Source organism: Diuraphis noxia, unplaced genomic scaffold (assembly GCF_037042655.1).
Source record: "Diuraphis noxia isolate RWA-SAM2 unplaced genomic scaffold, SU_Dnox_SAM2 contig0003, whole genome shotgun sequence".
NCBI lineage: Eukaryota > Metazoa > Arthropoda > Insecta > Hemiptera > Aphididae > Diuraphis > Diuraphis noxia.
In genome coordinates this window covers 46,660,422-46,673,240 of record NW_028301713.1, presented here as the reverse complement: position 1 = coordinate 46,673,240, position 12,819 = coordinate 46,660,422, and the positions used below count along the sequence as shown (strand labels likewise).

Here is a 12,819-nt window from a genome sequence, read left to right as displayed (position 1 = left end):
GGGAGACGCAATATTTTATTTTTATTTTTAGGGTTGCATAAACTAAAAAAGTTTGGGAACTGCTTGATTATATGAAAATACTTATAGTCTGTGCCCTTTGGAATGATGAAAAAACTTCGTTATAGACTATGGTACTTATCGAGATAGAATATATTATTAGCGCCGATAGCAGAGCTGAAGTGGTATCGACATAGGTTACTATTAATGGTTGACGGCAAAAGAAAACATTTTTTTTAAGATCATGAAAATAATTTAATTAATTTAATTTTTTTATAATGTACCTACCTACTGTAATGGTAATATGATTTACATAAATATAATATCATAAGATATAAATTATATTTCATTTTACACATTTATTAGATGACATTTATACTTAACAAAATTAACTAAATACTATAGAATTTCGCCGTAAATAAATGCTACAATCCTACAATTTTTATCATCTTATCTTATTCGTAAGTATTTATCAAATGTGTATTTATAAAAAAAAAAAAAAATTATAAAGAATATCACAATCATGACATAAATTACAATTAATTAGATACAAAAAGTTTAGGTATTTTGTCAATATCAATATTTTTCTGTTTATACCACGGACTAAGATATACAGGTGATTCTTTTGTCATTGAACACTCATTATTTAAAAAAGTATTTACTTTTTTCAAAATATTTTTTTATATAGTTTCAAGTTGTTAAAAAACCAACGTTTTTATTAAAAAAAATTATATTTTTAAATATTTTTTATCCTTATCATTTTTTAAGTTTTTTACTTTTTTGAATGCCAACATAGAGTTTTAATATCATATTCCAAAGCAGAATATTTTTCTAATTATTTTGATACGTAAAAATCGAATTTTGGACCAGTAGTTTATGAGTTATAAGTATTTTAAGTTTGGACAAGCGGAGTAGTGGACAAACATTTTGCGGGGCAACCCCGTACCACTCCACTCCGCCAATCTAAACTTAAAATACTTATAACTCATAAACTACTCCATCAAAATTCGACTTTTACGTAACAAAATACTCAGAAAAATATTCTGCTTTGGAATATGATATTAAAACTCTAGGTTGTCATTCAAAAAAGTAAAAAACTTAAAAAAATATAAGGATAAAAAATATTAAAAAACATAATTTTTTAATAAAAACGTTGTTTTTTAACAACATGAAACTTTGTAAAAAAATATTTTCAAAAACATTGATACTTTTTGAAATAATGAGTGTTCAATGATAAAAGAATCACCCGGTATATATATATAATATGTATACCTTAGTCCGTGGTTTATACATACTTATTTTAATTGCCTTGAACTATTTTTTCATTATCTGATTGTAATAAATATTACTGGAAATCCAAACATGTCAATGATTATTAAAATTAAACTGTAATCGAAGTGATTAGTTAATAAATTCACAATTCATGAAAATCCGGAACCCCTAACATTTTCCAATATTTAAAAAACCTTCCCGGATGTTTTTATTTCAGATTAAAATGTGGACATGTCTGTGGAGTAGTTGTAAGGGTAACTGTGTAAGGGTAACTACGATTAAAGAATAAAGATGTACAATAATACAATATATAGAACCTAATACCTATACCTATATATATTATCTTTAGTCGTGGTCGTAAGTTGTAACATATGGTTGAGGTTGAAGAAACCAAAACAACCGTCAGCTGGTCGAAAATGTTAAAATGTTCATCATACGTTTGTATCTTCCTAGTGTTGGTACTTGCTGATCTCATAATTTCGCTTTCGCACATCCATGGTCCACCGTCCAGCGTCCGCGGAATAACCCTACCAGTTGTTATCCTTATCATAGTTATTTTGGGGCGCACTGCGCCATCCGCACGACCGACATGATGTATGGCACGGTTTCGGTGCTCGCATACGGCCATCTTGTTTGTTATTCCGTTTTCGCACCGAATCCGTGTAACGTGAATGAACGTCCGCCGCCGTCGTTACCGACGCGAAATTGGAACTGCATATCGCGGTGTCCGCGGTATTTAATGGTCTATATTTTGGAGTTTTGTTATTGACGCTCCTCACCTTCCGGAAAATCATTGTGTACAACATTCGACGCACGTGCCGTTGTGACTGACGGTCGCAGAAATTGGGCGTACACTGAGCAAGCCAGTCAAGTTCGTTTTGGCCGACAAAAAATCGGAACACAAACGCAGCGTCACGCTATTTGGCAAACGAAACAAGAACAGAAAGTCAAAAACGAGTCCTTTGCCCCGTATTATGAACCACATGGTTGAACGGGACAGTCAGAATGACGTTCCGGAAGAAATGGACATCACTGAAGGTATGAAATCGCAGCCGTTTGTCCAGCAGATACTATAATTTGTTTATTTACTTGTTCATATGTCGCTCATTATCTAGCTATTTTGTAAGTCCCCGGTAATTTCTATGACATTATATCCTCTACTCGTTTCGGTTAGTCGTCTCGTGTCAATAATAATAAAATTCTCTCCGCCGTTAAATCCATTTTCTGGGAGTTAGGGAACTTTTCGTTCTGTTAGAATGTTGATTGACAATCGAAACGACGCATTTCAAGCTAATGTGTTACAAGTTTCGTATTTACAGACAAAATAAAATGACTCTTGGTTTATGTTAAATTGATAACCTACCTATCATAAATGATTTAAACACTCAATTTCCAGTAGGTAGCTACTAGGCAGTCATCATTTTAGTATTAATTATTTCAATTGCTTGTTATCAGTATTTCTTTTTCTCTTTTAACTAAATTAAATTTTTGAGCCCTTATAATCATTAATTTAAGATTCCCCATTTTATAGAATAAAATCTGAAATTAAAAAATCCATTTCTGTTACAGTGTATGTGCCTATTGATCAGCTGCTTTTCTTTAATTATGAAAAACCGAACTACATTTTGGAATTTAGAAAAGCATTTAAAATTGAAATCCATTTTCATTAATTGTAGGATTTTCAATCATATGTTAAATCATAATGACTTATTTTTGTCTGTTATCATTGTGATAACTTAATAGAAATGAGTTTTTGTAAATGAGATGTTTATATCTACAACATATTTTATATTAAATCTTCTTGAATGTCTAAAATGATAATATATATATATATATATATATATATATATATATATATATATATATATATAATATATAAGAACTTAATACATCATACTTATTAAAATGTATTTCAATATGATATTATTTTAACAATATTTATGGTGTTTAATTAAAGTTCTTAAATCTCAAATACTATAGACTTGTTTTCATAATATAGGTACATCCATATTTTTATTAGATATTAAAATAATATAAATTATTATTAAAACAAAAACAACACCTATCTACCTTTTTTTATTTTTTTACAAATATTTAACCTGAATCAAATGATTTTATTATTGATGAGGAATTAATTTTATTAAGATAGGTACTTATTTTTAATAAATTTGAAGCTTACCTAGTTTATACTTCTATAAACTATATTACTACTATTGTATTTTAAGATTGATATTTGATAAGATCTGATAAGTAATATGAAGAAAAGTATTGCAGTATTCTACCTAATTTTAAACTTTTATTATTATATAATATTTATTTAATAAATCGTGATAAAACATAAGTAATTTGATTAACAATGTTTATTTTTAGCGCTAACCAATGAAGTATCACCTTTGATGTTGGGAGACACTCAGGTGATGCCAATCATTGATGATCTAGTAGGACCTGAAGCAATGCCGATTATTTCTAATGATGTAGATATGGAAGAAGGTAACTAATACTAGTAGTAATTATTATTTATTAATTATTTATAAATTTTTTGTTAATAATTTGACACTTAATTCAGTAAAATGTGGGTAAAACGTTTACCTACATAACAATTTGTCTTAGTGACAAAACATTAAGTATCTAACATTATAGTTTTTAATTTTAATTTCTTTGACGACTATCGTTATATCAAGAGTAACCTCAAGTGGCAACCAATTTTTGATAGGTTCTGTCATACCACAACCATCAATTAAATCAGTTTTTATCAACTCTTTTGGTAGCTTTTGTTTCTTACAATTGGTTGTGATCAAAATTGTTTTATTATGTTAATTTTAGCTGGCTAGGAAAATTATTGATTATGAATTCAGTTGTAGGTATCCTATTGTAAAATAGAACTTAAAAATTCTTTGATTTTTGTCCTTTCTATTCTTAATTTATGCTCTTCCCACATAATTAAATAATATTAACAGTGTTTTTTTAACTATCTTATTGCTTATACAGAAAACAATTTTAATTAAATATTATTAATAAAATATAATTGTATTGTAAATTTGTGAATTTTAATTAGTCTACTGACTACTTGCATTCTAAAGTTATGATTACCTATTTTATTTTTAGACAATGCACGGCCAGAAGCAACATTTAGATTTGAAATTGAAAATTTTAGTAAATCTAAGGAACAAAGACTATCACCTCCTTGTTACGTCCGCGATCTTCCGTGGAAAATAATGATAATGCATAGAGTTAGCCAAGACAATCGATCTGCTAAACCTGCTCAACCTTCTGTTGGTTTTTTCCTTCAAGTATGTAAATTTGTTTCTTTCTTATTCACAATCAGTAGTATTGATATTTATTTATTATAATTATAGTTGTTACAACAAATCCATAATCACTTTTATTTTTTAATTAGTGTAATGGTGATTCAGAGAATAATTCCTGGAGTGTTAATGCAAGTGCTGAACTTCGTGTTATATCCCAAAAAGAGGGTATCGCTAATGTCGAACGTAAAATTCAACATCTGTTTTACCCAAAAGAAAATGATTGGGGATTTAGTTTTTTCATGTCTTGGGAAGACATAATAGATGAAGCCAAAGGATTTATTAAAAATGATACAGTTATATTTGAAGTGAGTTTAGTATACTATTTATATTTATCAAATATTTTACTATTTTTACTTTGCTTATGTTTTTATTTATTAGAATCAAATGTTTAAATTTGTTCTGTATTACTTATAAAAGTAAATATGTACTAATATACTACTTAGTGTAAATAAATGTCTACACTTTATAGTTCAAATCGTCCCATTAATGTATTCAGAGAATCTAATAATTATTCAATAACTATTTGCATTCTTAATTTCTTATGATTTAGATTATGTTTATGAAAATATTGATGAATCCATAATCTAATGTTACATAATATAGAATCTTATTTATGATTTTCATAGGGTATATCGTAAAAACTAATGGCTAATTTCTCCTGTCATATAAACTATAAATATTTACTGTTTACAAACCAGATATTTTTTGTTAGTTTTAAACTTATAAATCTTAATACATCTTTTTTTATTTATAAAACTATACTAATAATAGTAAACTCACCTTTAATAGGTATCTGTAACTGCTGATGCACCGCATGGTGTAAGTTGGGATTCTAAAAAACATACTGGATATGTAGGTCTTAAAAACCAAGGTGCCACATGCTATATGAACTCACTTTTACAAGCGTTATATTTCACTAATCAACTACGCAAGGTAAATATAATCTTCAAATTTATAATTATTTAATATTTATCTTATATGGTATTACACTTAATTATAAATACAATTTTTTAGGCTGTATATAAAATGCCTACTGAAAGCGATGATAGTAATAAAAGTGTTGCATTAGCATTACAAAGAGTATTCCATGAGCTTCAATTTTATGATAAACCTGTTGGAACAAAAAAATTAACTAAAAGTTTTGGATGGGAAACACTAGATTCATTTATGCAACATGATGTTCAAGAATTTTTAAGAGTTGTATGTATAATATTTCTAATCAAAAGATATTTAAAATTTTTATTAAATTTTTCTGATTTATTTATTTAAGTTGCTCGATAAATTGGAAAATAAAATGAAAGGCACTTGTGTTGAAGGAACTATACCTAAGTTATTTGAGGGTAAAATGATTGTAAGTTAAATAAACTTTTCTATACATTTAAAAAATATTATATGTAAACTTTAATTATACTTATTTCAGTCATATATAAATTGTAAAAATGTGGATTATACATCAAAGCGAACTGAAACATTTTATGACATTCAGCTAAATATAAAAGGAAAAAAAAACAGTAAGCTATATAAAATTATCTCCTTTTAGGCTTATTTCACAGCTGCATATGATTCAAATGTAATGCTTGACTGACAATCTAGGCGCATAAATCTTAGATATTACACAAATAGATGAATGTATGTGAACTAAAGTTGTTTAAATAAAAATTTATTACCATAGGTTGCTAAAAGTTCCAAGTTCTGGACTAGTTACTATTACATATATTACATTGTAGATACTTTGAGTCAAACTTAATCAATTTTGTTTATATGATATTATTATTTATAATTATCAACTTAAAGTAACTTAGACCAGCGTTTCTCAACAAGTGTGCCGCAATATATTATGATTATTAATAAGGTTACTTATAATTTTGATAGTAATTTAAGATAATTTAAACTATTTTCTTACTCTGCTTATATGAGGGTGTGCTTGTAAACTATTCGAATACAGTGGATACCAGTGTGAAATTTCTCACTAGGACCAGAGTTTGATATTTAACATTAACATAACATGATCATAATGCAATGTCTATGTTTTTTAATATCAATAAATTTCATATTTATAATTAATTCAAATATGAAGTCACACAAGTTTTCCTTACCAAAATAAACACTATTTTTAATTATTTATTTGTAGTTTACTAGTCACTTTTTGTATTAATATGAAATGCCCTAATATAAAAAATATATATACTATTATTAAGTCTGTTTCAAGTGTGCTACTGCATAATATCGCTTAAGACTAGTGTGCCGGGAGGAGAAAAGGTTGGGAAACGTTGCGGCATAAACCTTATACTAATAGACAAGAACTATTAAAGCTCAATTTTATTAATGTATGATTTATATACCTAAACTATTTTTTATTTTTTTGAAGTTTATGAATCATTCAAAGATTATATTCAAGTCGAAATACTGGATGGTGATAACAGATATGATGCTGGAGAATATGGTTTACAAGATGCTGAAAAGGGAGTTATATTTGCATCATTTCCTCCTGTTTTTTATTTACACCTTATGCGATTTCAATACGACCCAGTTACAGACAGTTCTGTTAAATTCAATGATAGGTAAATTCAACGTTATTATTTATATTTTTGTTGAAAATATTGTATTGTTATTATTTCAAACATTGTTGTTTTAGATTTGAGTTTTATGATAAAATTAATTTGGATCAGTATTTAAAAGTAAAAGAAGATACCCCAGCTGATTACATATTGCATGCAGTTCTTGTTCATAGTGGGGATAATCATGGTGGACATTATGTGGTTTTCATTAATCCTAAAGGCGACGGAAAGGTAGATTTACAATTAAATATTTAATTTATTAAATAATATCAAATGTTTATTTTGTTTTCATTAGTGGTGTAAATTTGATGATGATGTTGTCTCAAGATGCCCTAAAGAAGAAGCTATAGAACATAATTTTGGTGGCAATGATGGAGATGAGAATATGATGCCAATAAAGCAATGTACAAATGCATATATGTTGGTTTATATTCGTGATTCCGAATTAAAAAATGTGTTACAGGAAGTTACTATTAATGATATACCAAAAGAGGTTAGTAAAAGTATTAATTAATGATTATCTAATGAAAATTAGTTAATGAATATAATGTAATATGCTATATTTAGGGTATTATGTTGATGATTTTGTATGTGTTTAGTTGGTAGAACGATTGCAAGATGAAAAACGTATTGAAACAATAAGAAGAAAAGAGCGGAATGATTTGCATATATATACCAATATACAAGTTTTTTTGGAAGATTGTTTTGATAGTTATTTAGGGATAGACTTGTTTGATGTGGAACAACCTACCTTCCGAACAGTTAAAGTAAAAAAAACCAATACTTTACAAGAAGTCCATCAATTATTAGCAGAAACTTTTGTAAGTAAATTTAAAATACTTTTCAATTAATGTATTCAAAACTTATAATGTTTTTATTTTGTTTAGAAATATCAACCAAATCAAATTAGAATTTGGCCACTTATTTCTAGTAAAAATGAATCTTTAAGACCTATGTTTCTTGATGAAGAAGCAAATGCATTAAAAACTATTCAAGATTTACATGATAGTTCATCAACTACATGGAATATTTGGTTAGAATTAGTTGAGCCAGGTGTTCGTTCATTGATACCTTTTGATAGAAGTAATCAGTCCTTGATTTTTTTCAAACTGTTTATACCAGAAGAGAGGCTGTTAGTTTATTGTGGTTACCATTTTGCAAACTTCGAAACGTCATTAGGTAAATTTTTATTATAGAAAAAATCAATTATACCAACCAAATAATTGTATTTATTTTAAAGATTCTCTTATTAACATCATGAATAAACGGGCTGGTTTTGACGAAGATACAAAACTTGCAATTTATAAAGAAACTAACAAAAATGAAATAGAAAAGATAACTAAACTTGATGATCCAATTTGTGAAGTATGAATTTTAATTTTACATGTTTTTTCTTAAGAATTATACATTATAACATATATATTTTTACATAAAGATAATTCAGACCTCTACTTATGGAGAGATATTAATCTATCAAAAAGAAGAGCTTGTAAAAAAATATCTTTCTGTTACGGAACATTTCAAGTGAGTAGAATTAATGATAAAAAAACAAAATTACATAAAATTACATTATTTTTATTCATTTAGAAATATTTGTTCTCAAGTGTATATAACATTTTGTGATAAACTTATTCCTAACGATCCTGGATTTACCTTGGGATTACCTATGTGGATGTTGTACCACGATATGTTACAAGCTGTTGCTGAAAGAGTATCTGTTGATCAACGCAAATTACAGATATATTTTAGTGTAAAGTATGTTCAAAATTTGTATATCCTTGTATTCTTCGATATTTCATATTTCTTGTTTTAGTAGTGGTCAAAAAGAATGCCCGGGTGATCCAATTAAAAACTCTTATAATGGACCAATTAGAGACCTCATAACAAATAACAGTTATGGAAAACGATACCCTAAAAAATTCTTCTATCAGGAAATGCACATGCCAGTTGATGAGTTAGAAAGCAAGAAGCCTGTTAAAGTAAGTTCAAAATTTGTTTAATATTAAGACTTTTTTTGTTAAATATATTTAAAAATATTTTGCAGATCATTTGGTGTGGTCCCAAATTAAAAGATGAAAGAGAAATAATTTTATATCTTAATAAGAATGATACCTCATGTACTCATTTTTATGAAGTATTACACGACAGCGTAGAATTATCACCTGAAGGATCTGGAAAATTTCGGTTTGTTATTTGAAAACAATAATATTACCTTTCATAATATTGTGGATAAAAATAGTAAAATAATAAATATTTTAGAACACTAGAAATTATGTCAGCTAAAATAAGTAAATGGTTCAATCCTGGAGTGAAAATGCCTGACATTGCAACAGTTTTCCCAGCAAAATACTATAGGTAAATTATTAAATAAATTTACAATTTTATATCTATAATATTGTTTGATTATTTGTTATTGTTTTTTATTTTGGCGTACAGAGTAGAAGAAGTACCAAAAGACGAATTGGAACTTAATGAAAATGAATTATTAGTTCCTGTTAATCATTTTTCAAAAGAAGTATATTCCACTTTTGGTACTCCCTTTCTTATTAAAATTGTACATGTAAGTAAAGGCCCATTTAATTAATATTGAAGTATACATATAATAAATAAACTAATGTATTTTTTTATTTAGGAAGAGACTTTAGCAGATGTAAAAGAGCGAATAGTTAACAAGACTGGTATTCCAGATAAAGAGCTGGAGAAAGTGAGTTAATTTTATTGAACATTAAAAAAAAAAAAATGGTATTTTTACTTTGTTTAAATGTACTATGTTTTATTTTAGTATAAATTTGCAATTTGCCAAGGAGTAAGAGCAAATTTTATTACTGATACTCATGTTATGAGTTTACAAGATTTTAAAGCAACTCCTACTTGTAAGTTTTATAAAATTATTTAAATAATAAACTGAAGGGTTATGTAAGAACTGTAACATACATAGATTAAGAATGATATAATCTAATATAAAAGAACAATTAGTGAAAAATTTGCTTTTTCAACAAGTTAGACGGTTTGATGTTGAACTTGATCTTAAGTAGTATTTGAAATATCTATATAAAAGAGTGTCTACGCGTGATAACTAATTTTCATCGCTTCAATTGATAAATCAGTTAAGTCGTAAATTTCACTTTTAACGATTGGCCTCAGCTAAAAAATCACTTATGTTGTATATAAAAACTGTTTGACACCCTTTTTTTTTTTGCAATGTAAAACTCATATTGTAAAACTTTAATTTGTCCCTCTCCAATTTATAAATCCATCTTACTCCTATACTTATTTGTTGTTACATTTGACATATTCATTGTTTTCCAAAACATTTTTATTAATAATTTGGTAGTTGATTTATCACTACTTATGATTAAATAAAAGTCTTTCCAACATATTGAGTGTGTGACTGCACGAGTCCCATGGAAAAATGTAGAATAAACTGTAATATTGCGAATTATTTAGCTTTTAAGACCATACTTTAACAAAATGTTGAAGCATTGTGATAAAGATTTAAACTTTGTTAACCAATTACAATAAATTAAACAGCATCTATTAAAGATCACACGTCCATGTATAAATCTGTCAGTTGCTGGTAAACCACATCATATAGCATCCAATTACTTATTGAATTTTATATTAATTATGTCTTAGAAAAATTAAGTTAGTCATACTGTTAGAATAATAAAGTGATGCTTGTGTGAGTTCAACACTCATTGCATGTTGACTACACATAATGTCCATTGGGACAAAAGTCCTTATCAGACCTAACTAGACAGGCGTCTGGTTGGTCAAGCACTGATCAACTTACATCCTTCGTTGAAATTTATTTTCATATACTTGATGCATATTATTTAAGTTGTTTTCAGAATCTGTAACAACTTTTTTCATGCACTCATCACTATTATCAATATAGTAGTATAATATGGAGTATAGTAAATTTAGTCATTTTTAGTATATTATTTGATGAATTGAATTAATAACTAATAACCTAAATTTATTATACTTCAATATTTCTTAACAAATTGACTAACAAGGTATCTATGCCAAAATCGGCTAGTATGAGTAAAATATTAAGGAGAAAAATTGAAAGTTTTATGTATAACTGTATAATTTTGATTTAAATACATGAACATTTTTGAGAAAATTTTCCACTAACTAATTTACAATAAAAATAATGGGTTCTTATTTTAAAAATAAAAATAAATATCATTATGAAAAACACTCCTTAAGTGGTATAAAAAATATCAGGAATTTGAAAATATTGTACTTAAAAATTCTAAAAATGAGAGTTCAAATAAATATTATTAAAGGAAAAAATGTTGGTAAGCATGTTTATAAAATCATCTTATGTATGAAACTAAAAGATTTTTTTTTCAAATTGTAAAATTATTCTTTGTTTATATGGAAAAATTAATGTCTTAATATAAATAAATTTATTGTAAATATTATTTTCTTAATTTATTGTTAATAAATTTCAGCTCAAGGACAAGGCCAACGACCATGGTTGGGTATGGAACATCCAAATAAGACTAAACGCACACGGTTAAATTATTTAGAAAAAGCTATTAAAATCTATAATTGAAAATTTATTCATACACAATAAATATCTTGAATATTTTTTAACTTAAACGAGTGTGTGATAATAATGTCAAAATGATATACTGGTGATAAACCTTTTTACCTATGTGTGTTTTTGCGTTTGATTAAAATTGCTATTCTATTTTATGTATAATTCTGCTTGATTTTAAAACAATTTTTAAATGTTTTAAAGGGTATTTACTATATTTGTATTTTTTATTCTACGGATCATAGTACTTTATTGTTTATACTATATTCATATTAAATACAAAATATATATGTGGTATATTTACAAACTCAATTTTACTGTAAAGTATATTTATAAAAACTTCACTCAGACATTCATAATAATATTCAATGTTGCTAATTATTTTATTATAATATTAATATGTATACATGTTGAATATAACAGTCTTTAACATTTAGTAAGTGTGTTTAAGTGACAGATTTGCATCAAGATTCAAGACTATGCAATTGTACTCTTTTTGCAAATTAAGTATTGATTTAATTTCTGTGTTATTAGTATTTTGGCATTTATTTTTAAATTGGATTTTAAAAATAATTTGACTTAATATAATACTTAAAATATAGTCGACCAAAAATTTACTTTTAACATATAGTTTCAATTGATATATTATTGCTGCCACCATTACAATGTAAATCCTTAACTGTTGGGTGTAACATATTTTGTTAACCTTCACTAATTAGACCTATTTATTACATCATTTTAAAATTTAGTTTCAGAATGTTAATTTATTTTTCAAAGGCAATGTAATTGTGTAAATAAATTCAATTATTTGTTTTTATATATTTTTTTTGTTCATTTATTTTTAAATTTTATTAGTGATATTACTAACAAAATTACATATAGAATTAAAATGACAAATCATTGTTAGCCAACAGAATTGTTTTTATTTCTCGTCCTTCCCAGTAATAAATTGAAATTAATATTTATTTATTTAAGTTTGTAATGTACACTAACTATATAACCAAATATAAACTGTTAAAATGTTTGTAGGTTATTTAATTACATATTGCATAAGTACATTTTAAAAATTAAAAATCCAATATTGTTTTGCTATGAACTGAATCTTTACTGAATACCTGGAATTCGCTGTTAA

At 26.4% G+C, this 12,819-nt stretch overlaps 1 protein-coding gene across 2 annotated transcripts; it reads left to right on the top strand.

Annotated features, from left to right (window-relative positions):
* Nucleotides 1-1,893: 1,893 nt before the first annotated feature.
* On the top strand, nucleotides 1,894-12,506 carry Usp7 (Ubiquitin-specific protease 7). 2 transcript variants are annotated; one of them, XM_089221949.1, is made up of 23 exons: nucleotides 1,894-2,307; nucleotides 3,640-3,759; nucleotides 4,375-4,559; nucleotides 4,667-4,882; nucleotides 5,367-5,510; nucleotides 5,592-5,777; nucleotides 5,848-5,928; nucleotides 5,998-6,088; nucleotides 6,946-7,138; nucleotides 7,213-7,366; nucleotides 7,431-7,628; nucleotides 7,735-7,956; nucleotides 8,023-8,314; nucleotides 8,376-8,500; nucleotides 8,571-8,659; nucleotides 8,723-8,890; nucleotides 8,949-9,114; nucleotides 9,180-9,319; nucleotides 9,395-9,490; nucleotides 9,572-9,695; nucleotides 9,768-9,839; nucleotides 9,918-10,008; nucleotides 11,599-12,506. In XM_089221949.1, exons 1-23 carry the CDS (start codon nucleotides 2,244-2,246, stop codon nucleotides 11,700-11,702), a joined length of 3,321 nt encoding a protein of 1,106 aa, XP_089078075.1. In that variant the 5' UTR covers nucleotides 1,894-2,243; the 3' UTR covers nucleotides 11,703-12,506. The 2 variants fall into 2 exon arrangements, with proteins under 2 accessions (XP_089078075.1, XP_089078076.1); XM_089221950.1 differs by having other exon boundaries at nucleotides 1,895-2,307; nucleotides 8,952-9,114.
* The last annotated feature ends 313 nt before the right edge of the window (nucleotides 12,507-12,819 follow it).